The sequence below is a fragment of the Antechinus flavipes genome, chromosome 3 (assembly GCF_016432865.1).
Source record: "Antechinus flavipes isolate AdamAnt ecotype Samford, QLD, Australia chromosome 3, AdamAnt_v2, whole genome shotgun sequence".
NCBI classification, from domain to species: domain Eukaryota; kingdom Metazoa; phylum Chordata; class Mammalia; order Dasyuromorphia; family Dasyuridae; genus Antechinus; species Antechinus flavipes.
In genome coordinates, this window is record NC_067400.1 from 444,441,790 (window position 1) to 444,455,969 (window position 14,180).

A 14,180-nucleotide genomic window follows, 5' to 3' on the forward strand; every position below is an offset into this window, starting at 1 on the left:
AACACTCTTGGAAGTAATTAGCTATCTGGTTGTGAGGGTGAGAATTTAAATTGATTATATATATATATATATATTTAACATAGTCAATGTGAGAATTTATTCTGCTTGATGATACAGTTTAAGGACAATTTTTCTTTTTTTCTAACTTGGAAAGTAGGATGGGAGATAGATCAGGAGAAGAAAGGAAGGAAGGAAGGAAGGAAGGAAGGAAGGAAGGAAGGAAGGAAGGAAGGAAGGAAAGAAAGAAGGAAGGAAAAAAGAGTCATTAAAATATCTTTTTTTAATGCACAGAAGGAAGATCAAAAATCACAGAAAACAGGGAGTTATGAAAGTTACATGTTGAATTTATTTTCTATTTCAAAAGAAAAGTCAGCTATACATAATAGAGATGCACAATTTCATGCTTGTTTTATTTTCTAAGTTCAGAATAAGGACATTTTAAAGAGGAAAAAAAGCTGTATTCGATGATTAGAAAAAAATGGTTATTCTCTCTCCCTATTTTATTATCATTACATAAGAAGAAAAGAAGATTCTGGTAAACATATATACAGGCTAGAAAATAAATCCTTTTTCTTCCTTTTTTAAAAATAGCGTTTATATACAGAAGCATGGGAAAATGATAAGAAAACAATCCATGTCATGCCAGACACACCAGAAATCATGCTTGCCAAACTCAACAAAATAAACTACAGTGCGGTGAGTAACCTTAAGAATGGGTGGGAATGACCCTTATAAAATAATATAAAGAGAAAAAGATAGAACCCAAAGGACTGAGTGCACACTGAATTGTGAGAGTATAGGAGGCAAAGGGAATGAGAATGAAAAAATCAAAATGAGAATTCAGAATGAGTAAAAAATACTTATACTTTTCATTGAAATTAATCCATTTAAATGTGGATAGTTGCTGTTAAGTTGCTTAAATTGGTGTTCACTTTTAAGCTTTTGAAAAAATTTTAATTTTTAAAGAAAGACAAAAAAAAAGGAAGAATGGATAAAGGTAGAAATGTACAGGATATGATTGGTGCTTAGCTGAATAGAATATTATAACTTATTTATGATGTGTTATCCAGTTTTTAGGACAGTGGGGGAGGGTTAGGTGAGATTAGTGTCAACAGTGTTTAAAAAAAAAATCCCCATATCTCTACCTTCAATTATAAAACAAGAGAGTAGGACCAATGTTGTTTACCTCATCTCTGTCAGAATGCTACAAGATTTAAAAGTTGATCAGGAAAAGAAGAGTGCCTGGGGAGGAAGTGATAAGAATTATAAATCCTTTAGAGAGAAATAACCTCAAAGAAATGAGAGACTTCCTGGCCCATGTAGGTATCAGAGCATAGTTCAGTGATATTGATAGCAGTTTACCAGTTTGTGGTATAGGAATGACATTTCCTTAAGGACCTCAGAAAATTCACTCTTTCCACCAAAACTTAGCTTCTTGGAGTAATTGTAATAAAAATCAAGTGTACTTGTTTAGGTTCATTTAATTTTCATAGGGGAAAATTTCTAATGGAGACCAAAGTTTCTTGTCAAAGAATGATTACCAATAACTTTTTTTCTCCATAGAAACTTTACCGACTCGCCCTGGAGGAGTCTAAGAAGGAAGGTTATGATCTACAGGTGGATGCCATTCCAATTCAGTCAGCTAAAGCATCTCGAGATATTGCTAGTGATGTAAGTCAACATTTCTGGAAGTCTTTGGAGATATTTCTTCTACAAATATTCTTAATGCTTATGAACTCTGTTTTTTTTGGTCAGCATTTTAGCTATTTCTGTCTACATTTCTACTGTCTATAATTTGCAATATATACATATACTCTTCATAGACCTAGTGGAGGATGATTGCAAACTGTTAATAGTTTCCCTGTTAGTGAAGGAGGAAGTGTTCAGAGATACATATGTGTATAAACATATAATATATAGAGATGTGTGCGTGTTTACATATATACATATACACATACATGTATATATTATATATATGGTCTAAAATACATTCATTCTAAATGTTTTTTATTAGTGTCATGGAAATAAATCCCCAAAGTAGTCAATTTAATTCAACAATCATTTGTTGAGGTCTTACTGTGGGCCAAGTTGTGACAAAATCTAAGGATACAGAGACAGAAACAAAATTGTCTTTGTTTTTAAGGGGCTTACATTTCAATTTAGGAATACAATAGGAAAACATATGAGTCATTACAAATTATTGATAATATAGTTAGGAGAGACACTAGAAATTGAAGAAATTATGAAAAACTGAGTTAAAGTTGCCATTCAGACTGTACCTTGAAAGAATCTTGTATTCTAAATGACAGAGGTGAGGCATTCCAGGCATAAAAGCATAGATTGTGTATGAGAGATTATACAATGTCCTGTACAAAGCCTAGCAAGTAAACCAGTTAGAACAAAATGTAAACTTCATGAAGGGGAGTCATATGTAATAAGGGTGAAGATCGACTAGGATTAGATTTTAGAGTTTTAAATACCAAATGGAGGAGTTTGAGTTATATCCTAGAAGTAATAGGGAATTACTGAAAATTCTTGACCTGGGGAGTATCATAGGCCTGTGACCCTAAGTTTGCCAGAGGCATACAAGAGATGCTATTTTCCAAGATACCAATTAAGAGGCCATGGCAATAGTCCAGGTGAGAAGTCGTGAGCTCAAACTAGAGTGAGATCTCTATGAGTGGAGAAGGGATAGATTTAAAAAAAAATGTTGTAGAGCTTAAATTAACAAAACTTGACAGCTATGGGGAGTGATGATGAAGAATGAAGGCTGGAAGATGACTCCAAGTTTGCAAACCTGAATAATTAGAAGGATAGTGGTATAGGAATGGGAAATTTATAAGAGGGGTGAGTGAGTCTCAGATAGAGGATAATGCTGAGTTTAAGATTCTTACGGGATATTCAGTTTTGAATACCCAATACTCTTTAGCTGATTCAGAGCCATATCATAGGGGAAAGACCGAAATTGGATATATTGATCTGGTCATTTGATATTGATATTGATTGATTTTGATATATTTATAAAAATGGTAATTTAATCCATGAGAATTGGCAATATTGCCTAGAGAGAGTGTGCAGAGAGAGAAGAACAGAGGATACAGGATGGAGCCCTAGGTTGAAGAATGGATACTGATCCAGTAAAAAACAAAAAACAAAAAAACCTGAAGTGATTTTGCCCAAAAACATACAATAACCTGAAATCTGGAACTAGAGCCTAGGTCTTCTGGCTCCTAGTTCAAGGGTTTAAATTTTCTTTTTGGAGTTTTATGGTCTAATATTGAAATACTGAAAAAGAGCAATCAGAATGAAGATAGGAAAGTCAGGAGAAATTGATGTTAAGAAAACCCAGAGAGAAGAGAATATAAAATAGCAAAGAGAGGCCAATGGTGTCAAATGTTGTAGAGCAAAATTTCAGTTTCCAGATCATGGATATGGAAAACTTGTGAATGACAGTGAGATTAAGAGGTAACCATTCTTGTGTGTGGCAAAGTTGGAAATAATAAGAAATGAGGCAGGTGATGAATGGAGGAGTCAAGGAAAACATCAATATACTTAATGAAATTCCCAAATATAAATGTAGGCGTTGGTGCAGAAAACAAAACTGTGAACCCCTTGAGAAAGGAGAATAATCTCAGAGCTAGTAGATAATTATGACAAGAATTTAAATATGTTAATATATCTTAATAGAGTAGACCAAATCCTTAGATTAGAAATGACTTCTGAGTCATGGTAGAAGAAGAAATATCTAAAACAGGTTTAGAAGGGCAAGAAGTGTGCCTCTTCACTCTCTGGATCTAGGATGGTGAGGACCATGAGAAAAGGTACAACCTGGGGCAGCTAGATGGCACAGTGGATAGAGCATTGGCCCTGAAGTCAGGAGGACCTGAGAAAAGGTACAATTAGTACTGGAGTGACTTTTGTCATCTTGGGAAAGAGGATAGTGTTCTCTTCTAGATTATAGTGTTATTTTGGGGGAGATTATAGTGTCATTTTAGGGGAAAGGATTAGTGTCTTCTTAGGGAAGAGGATAGTGTTGTCTTAGGGCAATCACATTTCTGTGAGTACCAGAAAATAGAAGGTTCATGAGAGAAAAATGTCTAAGATGAAGAGAAGTTTTAAATTTGGACAATATTAGACCATAAAACTCCAAAAAGCAAATTTAAACCACTGAACTAGGAGCTAGAAGATTTAGGCTCTAGCTCCAGATCTTAGTTTATTGCATGACTTTAGGCAGTCATTTAACTTTGATAGATCTTAGTTACTTTATCTCTAAAATGAGACTAGTAACGCTTTCCCTATCTATTTCACTGAATTTTTATGAAAAGGAAAGACAAATCTATATGAAACCAGTTCAAAAAACTGTAAAGTGGTCTACAAATATTAAGTATTAATATTAGATAAAATGCCTATGCCATTTTTCTTTTCTAGTACAAGTACAAAGAAGGCTATCGTAAGCAACTGGGCCACCACATTGGAGCCCGTGACATAAAGGATGATCCCAAGATGATGTGGTCTCTACATGCAGCCAAGATCCAGAGTGACAGGGAATACAAGAAGGACTTTGAGAAATGGAAGACCAAGTTCAGTAGCCCAGTGGACATGCTGGGGATTGTCTTGGCCAAGAAGTGTCAGACTCTGGTCAGTGACATAGACTATAAGCATCCTCTGCATGAATGGATGTGTCTGCCAGACCAGAATGATGTCATTCAAGCTCGCAAGGCCTATGACCTACAGAGTGATGTGAGTATACAAAATGCCCTTAAAAATTCAAATTTGAAATACATGCAAAATGTGTACTTTTTGATTACTGACCATAGAGTATAGATAAAATATAATTAGCTGAATTTCAAAATTAAAAGTATTCAGAGAGATTCTTAAGGACTCTGAGAACAAGCTAATTGAAATATACAAGATAATTTTGAAAACTATGTTTAGTTTTTCAAACACCTTTAGTAACACTCCTGGAATGAGAAGATTTGGTCAAATCCCTATTCTGCTACTCACTAGTTCTATAGCCTTAGATAAGTCATTTAGTCTCTCTGTACTTTGATTTTCTCTTCTTTAAAATGGGAATGATATATTACACCCTACCAAACTCTCTAGGTTTTTTCAAAATGTGAATTTGATAGGCATAAAGCATTCTGTAATTTTAAAATTATTATTTTTAAATGCTGAGATATGTGTAATGAAATCAGAAGATAAATATTTTCCCTCAAGATATAAATAGTAATTTTCTTCAAAATAACATTGTATAATTGGACTAAAACATACTCAAGGATTGAGGTGATTATGGATCACCTTAATATAAGATACTGGGGTACATAAACGTATATATTTTAAAACCAGAATAAGCAATATTAAATCTATGAATAAATGCATATGAATAAGTGTGCTTAACATTTTACCCCCGTGTGAATTAAATTATCATCAAGTTTCCTGAAATGATTCAGTTTCATTGCTTTTTCAGGCTATTTACAAAGCTGATCTGGAATGGATGAGAGGTATTGGATGGGTTCCCATTGGTTCTGTAGATGTTGAAAAGGTTAAGAGAGCAGGGGAAATCTTAAGTGACAAGAAGTACCGCACACCTGCTGATCAGCTCAAGTTCACTTGCATCACAGACACCCCAGAAATTGTTCTGGCAAAGAGCAATGCTCAGACCATGAGTAAGGTAAGTTTCTGGCTGCCTCCTATCCCACCTGCCAGGGAATTCTTCTTTTTCTTTCAGAACTATCTCACAGATGAAAGCCAAAAGTATCCCTATTAAAGCATAAACAAGAATCCTGATTCACTTTATATGTATAGAAAGGACCACTCTAGTTTCCAATGAATCCTTTCTGAGTCCTGTGAACAACCTGTGCCTCCTGTAAAATGAGTGGAAAGAGAAACCAGGAGTCTCCCGCCAATCCAGAAAAGCAATCTACTTGTCTTCTTGCACCTTGATTTGTTATTCTTCAGGCAGAGGAATGTTAGGTGGCTTTGGGAAAGTTGGTTTATCTGAGCCTCCAGCACATTTCTTGATGGAACTCCATGCTTTGTTTTCCATATGACAAGATCGTGATATCGTACAAAGGAATTAAAGTTACAACTCTTCCTCAACTCTCCCAAGTGCAACTTCAACCAGATTAAAATATAATAAAATAAATCAAAACACAATAGAACTTAGATAATATTAATAGGTGGTTTTCTAAGTCAATATGAAGTGATGGTTTAGTGGTCCCATTTCTGCTACAAATGTTAGCTATTATTATATATTATTATAATATGTAAATATTAGCTATTATTATATACTAATTTATTATCTTGGACCAAGTCACATAATCTTCTGTCCATTTCCTCATTTGCAAAAGTGGAAGTTGACTGTAAAGTATCATTATTATGATGATAATTATTATTACTGTTTTAAACTATGAAAATTCTAAGGTCCCCTCAGATTCTGAGAGTCAATATTTTCTATCATTTCTTATTCAACCCCACTCCTTAGAAGGGCAAGGAAACCTGTACCCTGACACTTCACCAGTTAGAGGACAGAAGGAGAATTTATCTCCCTGGTATTATTTTCTAGGGATCATTCAGCAATGACCTGAGGCTATTATCAAATGAATATGCATACATATCTTACATATATATACATACATGCAACTATCTTCTATATCCTGTCATATAATGTGAGCTAAGCCAGATGACATCTTTTTATCCAGCCAAGCTGGAGTATATGACACTATTAATTTTTCATCCTGACTGGGTTCAGGAAAACAAGAAGAACTTGACAGCAGTGACAGCTCACATTGTTAACTCAGGTGTATTACTTGAAGTAATTGACCATGTGGATATCAAAAATTCATTTTCAACCCAGAAGTGAGGGGTAGGGGGCTCTTTTATTTATTGTAATACAGAATAAATTATTCCCTATTCTCTGAAATATTCACTTATCTTTTTTATTTTTCTTTTGTTGAATTACATTGGACTAAATTGAAGTCACCATCCACATATCTGCTGTCCCCATTCTCTATGCCTGATATTTTTGCTGCTTTGGAGACAATGGATGCTTTGGTTTCACATTATCAAATTAGAGAAAACTATAAAAGAGTCCTGTGTAAATGGATTCTCAGGATTGGAAATTTGTTTCATGCCACATAATAAAATCTTCATTAGATCATAGCTTCTTGGGATCCTCTAGGATCCTGGATCTCTAATTTATAAGGAGATAATTGGCCCATAAAAACTTCTGTGAGCACCTATGTCCAAGGAAATCTTCATGAAATAGAAACTGGGGGCAGCTAAGTGGTGCAGTGGATAGAGCACCAGCTCTGAGTCAAATCTGGTCTCAGACATTTAATACTTCCTGGCTGCATGACCCTGGGCAAGTCACTTAACCCCAATTGCCTCAGCAATAAATAAATAAATAAAATGAAGAAGAAGAAGAAGAAGAAGGAGGAGGAGGAGGAGGAGGAGGAGGAGGAGGAGAAGGAGGAGGAGGAGAAGAAAGAAATAGAAACCATCATATTATTTAATCTTACCAAAGGAATATCTACCAGCTCCTTTCAATCTGTAAAAGGAAGTCTTCTTCTTTGAGATGGTTTTGCTGATTCTTAAAATGTTAAGAAAGATAAATAATTGTTTTGTTTTGCTTTGTTCTTGAGATGAATGTTTGTCCTTGGCCCCACAGCATCTGTACACTGAAGCTTGGGATGCTGACAAGACCTCCATCCATGTGATGCCAGACACACCTGAAATCCTGCTGGCCAAGAGCAATTCTGTTAATGTCAGCCATGTAAGGCCAGTTTTTGATTCGGTTTTGTTTAGTAAGATATATATATATAGTACACATTTCATCTTAAAACTTTCTTTCTTTCCACATTTGAGCTATTTAATCTGCTTACTCTTATCTTGTTTCTCTTCCTAGAAACTTTATACTCAAGGATGGGATGAATCAAAGGTAAAAGACTATGACTTGAGAGCTGATGCCATTCCAATCAAAAGTGCCAAGGCCTCCAGGGACATTGCCAGTGACGTGAGTATCTTTCAACTGAATTCTCACAGGCCTCAGAATATCAGATATTCCCACAGTTCAGGAGGATACCTTCTTCTCCCCCCCCCACTTTTTTTTTATTAGGCAATTGGGGTTAAGTAACTTGCCTAGAGTCACACAAGAGGGAACCCTCTTTAGGAGTCCTTCTGTATATACTTCTCTAGCTCTGCTTCTTAGCTTTGTGATCGTCCTCTGATGCTTCTTATTGGAAAAACAAATAATAAGTGAACTGTGGGCTAACATATTTTCACAAAAAGAAGAAAAAAGATTTTTTTTGACAAAGATAGAGTTGTTTTGAAAAGGATTTGAAAGAATACCAATAAGAAAAATTTTAAATGTCACTATTTTTAGTTTTGTGATATTTAAGACTTAGCTTTTAATTGTTCAAGAAAGTAAAAATTTTGACACTTCAAAATATTAAATCCTTGCTAGTGCTTTAATCTTTTATTGTTGTTGCTGTCTAGAACTAACAAAGCCTGCTTGTTATAGCAGGGTTTCTTTTTTTCTTTCTTTTTTTTTTTCTTGCTTTAAAAATCTATTATCTTTTGTTTTTGCATTACAATTAATTCTCTAATATTATACTCCACCCTCTGACAATCCTACTGCATAACACACACACCCACAAAAGCAAGCAAAACCAGCTAATATACTTACTGTGTCATTTATATGGTAGTGTGCCTAAAATCTGATTTTTGTTGTTTACTAGTACAAATACAAAGAGGCTTATGAGAAACAGAAGGGTCACCACATTGGAGCCCAATGCGTGGAAGATGATCCCAAAATTATGTGGTCCATACATGCAGGGAAGATTCAAAGTGAAAGGGAATACAAGAAGGATTTCCAGAAGTGGAAGACCAAATTCAGTAGTCCAGTGGATATGTTGGGCATCTTGCTAGCTAAAAAATGCCAGACTCTGGTCAGTGATGTTGATTATCGCAACTATTTGCACCACTGGACATGTTTGCCGGATCAAAATGACATTATCCAAGCAAGGAAGGCTTATGAACTACAAAGTGATGTAAGTTATGCCTTTTAGTTTCAATATTTAGATTGGTAAATACTTATATTGGTAAATATGGGGTTGGAATGGGGTAAACTGACATTTTCTAGTTATGTTTAACACAAAACCTATGTGCTAAGTAGCTTTAGTTCAAAGAAAAAGGCATTTCCCCCCAACAAAAGCATTTCTCACCAAACTCTTCCCAAATGCGCACTATGTAACATTAAAAATTTTATTTTTCAGTTAATCGTTGGTTCTAAAACTCACAATAAAATGTGAAATGTAACATTCTGCTTGTAGAGTGTATACAAAGCTGATTTGGAATGGCTACGTGGCATTGGCTGGATGCCCCAAGATTCAGTGGAGATGACTAGAGTGAAGTGTGCCCAAGATCTCATAAATGAAAGACTCTATCGAACACGACCAGAAGAACTGAAATTCACAAATATTGTTGACACTCCTGAAGTCGTATTGGCTAAAGCCAATTCTCTGCAGATGAGTGAGGTAAAATTAAATTTGATGCTCCCTATTTTTCAGATAGTGCTACCTAGATTGAATTAAGAGGCTGGGTTTTGAAGGAATGAAGGTGATAGCTTGATTTTGAGGGGAAATAATGTATTTTCATGGAATTCAGGAGCTCTTGGTTCAAGTTCCACTTCTGATATTTATTAGTTCTATAATCTTAGGCAAGTCATTAACCTCTGTTAACCTAGCTTTCTGATCTGTCATATAGTGATATATTTTTTTATCTTTTATTAATACTTTTATCAGCTGCTTTTCTGGGTTGTTCTGAAGAACAAATCATAGAGCTATATAGATGTGAGTTTTCCAAAAAATGTTCTATTCTGATCATGAAACTGAAGCTACATACTTATGAAATTCTGGTACAGTCACAAGAGAGCATGGCTTCCCCCTGCCCTGTCCCCAATTTCAAATTATTTCAGATTTTCCAATGTAATGAAAAATTTTCATTTCCTAAAAAGTGTCAACAAACATTTATCAAGTCCTTACTGTGTGCCACTCATTTGTTACATTATGTTGAACATTTCTATATAACAAATAGTTGTAATAAGCTCACATTTAAAATTAAACATACATTTATGAAGCAGACATTTTGTGCAATGCACATGTCAGGCACTAGTGATGCAAAGCTAAAGATATAGTTCCTACATTTAAAAACGTGATATGTAAAAAAGCATTACATAAACATAAAGCAGTAGCATATCTTAGAAATAAACTCCTTTGGAAAATGCCATCTGCATCTATAGAGAGAATGATGGAGACAGAAAGTTTATTAAAGCATAACATTTTCATCTTTCTTTTGGTGGTGTTTGCTTTTCCTTTCTTGTGGTTTTTCCCTTTTGTTATGATTTTTTCTTTTCCAACATGACTGATATGGAAATATGTTTAAAATGATAGAACTTATAGAACCTATATCAGATTGCTTATTGTCTTAGGGAAAGGGGAGATAAGAAAAGGGAGGGAGAAAAAAAATCTGGAACTGAAAATTTTACAAAAATGAATGTTGAAAATTATCTTTACATGAAATTGGGGGGAAATGGAATAAAAGGAGATAATAAATGGGAAATACTATACAAAAAAATAAACTCTCTATAATATTTCTATTTTTTTCCTCAGTGGTTATATAAAGATGCCTGGAATAAAGATAAGACAAACATCAACGTTCCTTCTGACACACCAGAGATGTTACAGGCCCAGATCAATGCCATGCAAATCAGCAAGGTAAAATTCATGGACAGGAAATGTAAATTCTTTCATTCATGTTGATCATGTAGGAAATGACTTAATCAGCTAACTAGAAATTTTGACAACTTTTTAATAACATTAACTATTTTTTTCTCTGTAGTAATATCTTCACTGAGAAACAATAGTTGAAAGTGGGCCAGCCTTTGTTAAGAAAAAGCTAGATTTAAGCCTACCTAAAAATATATATTGGCTCAGAATGAATCTCGAGGCCCTAGGCCATTCCCTAAGACTCAATAGCAAATGCTTATGATCAGCATTAATGAAGGGAATTTCCACACCAATTATTGCCACCACCATTATATTCTACACCAAGATGAAATCCCAGTACAGACCAAATATTAATATAGATAGATTTCCTTTATTAAAATATAAAACCTTTACTACATGTCAAGGATAAAATACCTTTTAAAAACTCTGGTAGAAGGCAATTTAGATACATACATAGATTCTTGAAGTAAATAATATGATCCTAGACTTCTGTTTCTGCTTCTGATGTAACTCTTTTAGTCTTGAAAAATTATGTTATATCTGGTACCTCAGTATCCCCAGAATAAATGATAATTCTAGTCAAATACTCTTTGGAAGCATTCAATCTCTATTTTTTGTCTAGGAATCCAGAGATTCTTGGTTAAAAAAAGGTCATATGAGGGAAGGAGAAAGAAGTGCAGTTATTATAACATCAAGGTGAAATAATTAGAAGAATCACAGTATAGAACTGAAGAATCGGAAGGGACTTTGGCAGCCATCCAGTGCAATTAATTTCTGAAAGGAATTCCTACTATAATGTACCCAATCATCTGCTTTTATTTAAGGGAAGGCTTCAAAAAGAAAGAGTCCATCCTCTCCAGTGAGAGTCCATTCCACCTTTCAACTATTCTGATTGTTAAGTCTTTTTTGACCTCAAGCCTATATTTGCTTACTTGTAATTTCCATTAATTATTCCTGGTCTTTTCCCCTAGGGCTAAAAATAAAACAAAATCCTTCCCTGATTAGACATCCTTTTAAATACAATACTTGAAATCTATTTTCTCACCCCAATTCTCCTTCTCAGTCTTTTTTTTTCCTCTGGGAAGAATTGAGAACAACCTAAGATCTTTTTTTGCACCTTGATCCTAGCCTCATGTCATATATTTTATACTTAGTATTCTTTTTAGAATCTAAATTATTTTCAAATGTACATTTCAGCATAGTATATATTAATCAACAAGTACTATGGATATACATGCACATATACATGGACTATAGCACAAATTTGCTTAGCTGTCAAACCCTAATCAGAGTGTTCTTATTCGGTCCAAGTATATAATCAGTTGTCTTTATTTGTCTGTAAACTAATTCTATGTTTCCTTAACAGAAACTGTATCAACGAGATTGGGATGAAGCCAAACAGAAGGGTTATGATCTAAATGAGGAAGCCATTGAAATCAAACATGCGAAAGCGTCTAGAGACATTGCCAGTGAGGTATGTTTTCTATTCTTTTCTTATCTCATCTCAATTGAACTAATAGTCGAGTCCATTAAAATGTTTCTAATGAGATTAACTCATGTTTAAAGATCCTTAGCTTGTTTTTTCTCCTTCTCTAAAAGCTTTATGTTGTTTTGTACTTTTTAAAAACTTTAATAGGCTGACAGTTCCAAGACCAGGCAATAGAGACTCATGATAGCTGAAAGCAAATGTGCAAACCTGGTTAACATTGATTATTTGTTAACTCCTGAAATGTGTTTTTGCAACAGAAATAAATAAAACATCATGAAGAGTTAGTTCTCAGTCTTTGGGAAGCAATCAAGAGTCAATAGAAACATTACAATGTCACAGTGTGTTTTCCATCATTTCTCTATTAACTGTATTTTAATATAATTTATTTCCTTTGTAATCCCATTTGTATTAATTTATTCATTTAAAAATTTTATTTAGAAAGAATCCATAAGTTTCACTAGATATGACAGAAAAAGGTTAAGAACCCAATACTTCAACACTTGATTTCTGCTGGGTTTAGCTATAACAATCCTAAACATGTTTTGAAGGTTATCTAACACTATCCAAAAAGAAAAGAAAAGAAAAGGAAAGAAAAGAAAATGATGGCTAGAAACAGCTATCATTCATGTCCTACAATTTGTTTTTCTTTTCTTTTTTTCCTTGCTTTTAAACTTAAATGCAAAATAGGAATCTATTTGTGACTTTTCTCTAAACTATCCCTTTTTTATTATCCTTTACAATCTGCTAATATGTTCTAGAGACATTGCCTAGATCATTTTTTTCTCACTTTTGATTTAAAGACTTTGTAGGGACTACTTCTTAGTAGACCCCTTCTCAGTTTCTAGTCTTCCTCTTTTGTTCAATTTAACTTCTACAGTATAACCAAAGGTTTTCTTTCTCTTGTTCCATTTCCAAACATTCCTTTTCTTGAAATCCAGAGATTTGATTACTGAAAGGAAATTCTTATAAGCTTAAAGTTGATATTATTACTCAGTTGCCTTCCTCTTCTATTTCATCCCAGCTGATGTTTCCTGTTTCTATTTGCTATCCTTAGTCCCTCTTCTCCTTTTCATACTGTTCTAAGCTCATATCCTTTAAGAAATCAAAATTTACTTAAGATGAACTAATTTTACTGTGAATAATGAAGGAGTTTACAAGGAAGGTATTTAAAATTTTAAAGATAAAAATTTAAAACAAAAGACCCTGGGCTAACTATTTTTGCATGTGTGTTTTTGTTTGATTTTTCACTAATCTAGTATAAGTATAAAGAAGGTTATCGGAAACAACTGGGCCACCATGTGGGCTTCCGTAGCCTGCAGGATGACCCCAAGTTAGTGTGGTCCATTCATGCTGCCAAGATCCAGAGTGACAGGGAATATAAGAAGGCTTATGAGAAGTCCAAGCTCCACTACAATACTCCATTGGACATGATGGCGATTGTTCAGGCCAAGAAATGCCAGGTCCTAGTGAGTGACGTGGATTATCGCAATTACCTGCACCAGTGGATATGTCTCCCAGATCAGAATGATGTGATCCAGGCTAAGAAAGCCTATGAACTACAAAGTGATGTATGTATAAAATTATTTTATTTTTAGGCAACATTTTCAAAGTTAGTGTTTTCTAATGAGAAGATAGACCTTGACAACTTTAATATGATTTTAGGAATCTACAGATTTTCTTTGTGAATACTTGCTATCCTATAACTCTTCAGTAATTAAGTCTTATTCAATTTCCCCAAAGTCTTTTCTCATTTTATATCTGGATTGTCTGTGAAGTTATATAGAATGAGAAGCAGATCTCTCTCTTTGGGATCAAAGCTAAAAACTTCTCGAATTTAATTTTCAAAATTAATTATAGATGTTAGAAAATCTAGCTTTAAAAAGAAACTAAATATATCTAATTTT

The 14,180-nt window shown here is 34.1% G+C and overlaps 1 protein-coding gene across 31 annotated transcripts in view; it reads left to right on the forward strand.

The window, feature by feature from the left end:
* The window catches only part of NEB (nebulin), a 207,472-nt gene that overhangs the window by 108,327 nt on the left and 84,965 nt on the right, over positions 1-14,180 (forward strand). For 30 of the 31 annotated variants that reach the window (XM_051986439.1, XM_051986409.1, XM_051986440.1 and 27 more), the window contains 11 exons: positions 592-696; positions 1,564-1,671; positions 4,429-4,740; positions 5,468-5,671; positions 7,670-7,774; positions 7,907-8,014; positions 8,739-9,050; positions 9,333-9,536; positions 10,671-10,775; positions 12,154-12,261; positions 13,533-13,844. In XM_051986439.1, the coding sequence (XP_051842399.1) occupies positions 592-696; positions 1,564-1,671; positions 4,429-4,740; positions 5,468-5,671; positions 7,670-7,774; positions 7,907-8,014; positions 8,739-9,050; positions 9,333-9,536; positions 10,671-10,775; positions 12,154-12,261; positions 13,533-13,844 (1,983 nt within the window). The remainder of the gene's footprint in view (positions 1-591; positions 697-1,563; positions 1,672-4,428; positions 4,741-5,467; positions 5,672-7,669; positions 7,775-7,906; positions 8,015-8,738; positions 9,051-9,332; positions 9,537-10,670; positions 10,776-12,153; positions 12,262-13,532; positions 13,845-14,180) is intronic. The other variant, XM_051986435.1, reaches the window with a different exon arrangement.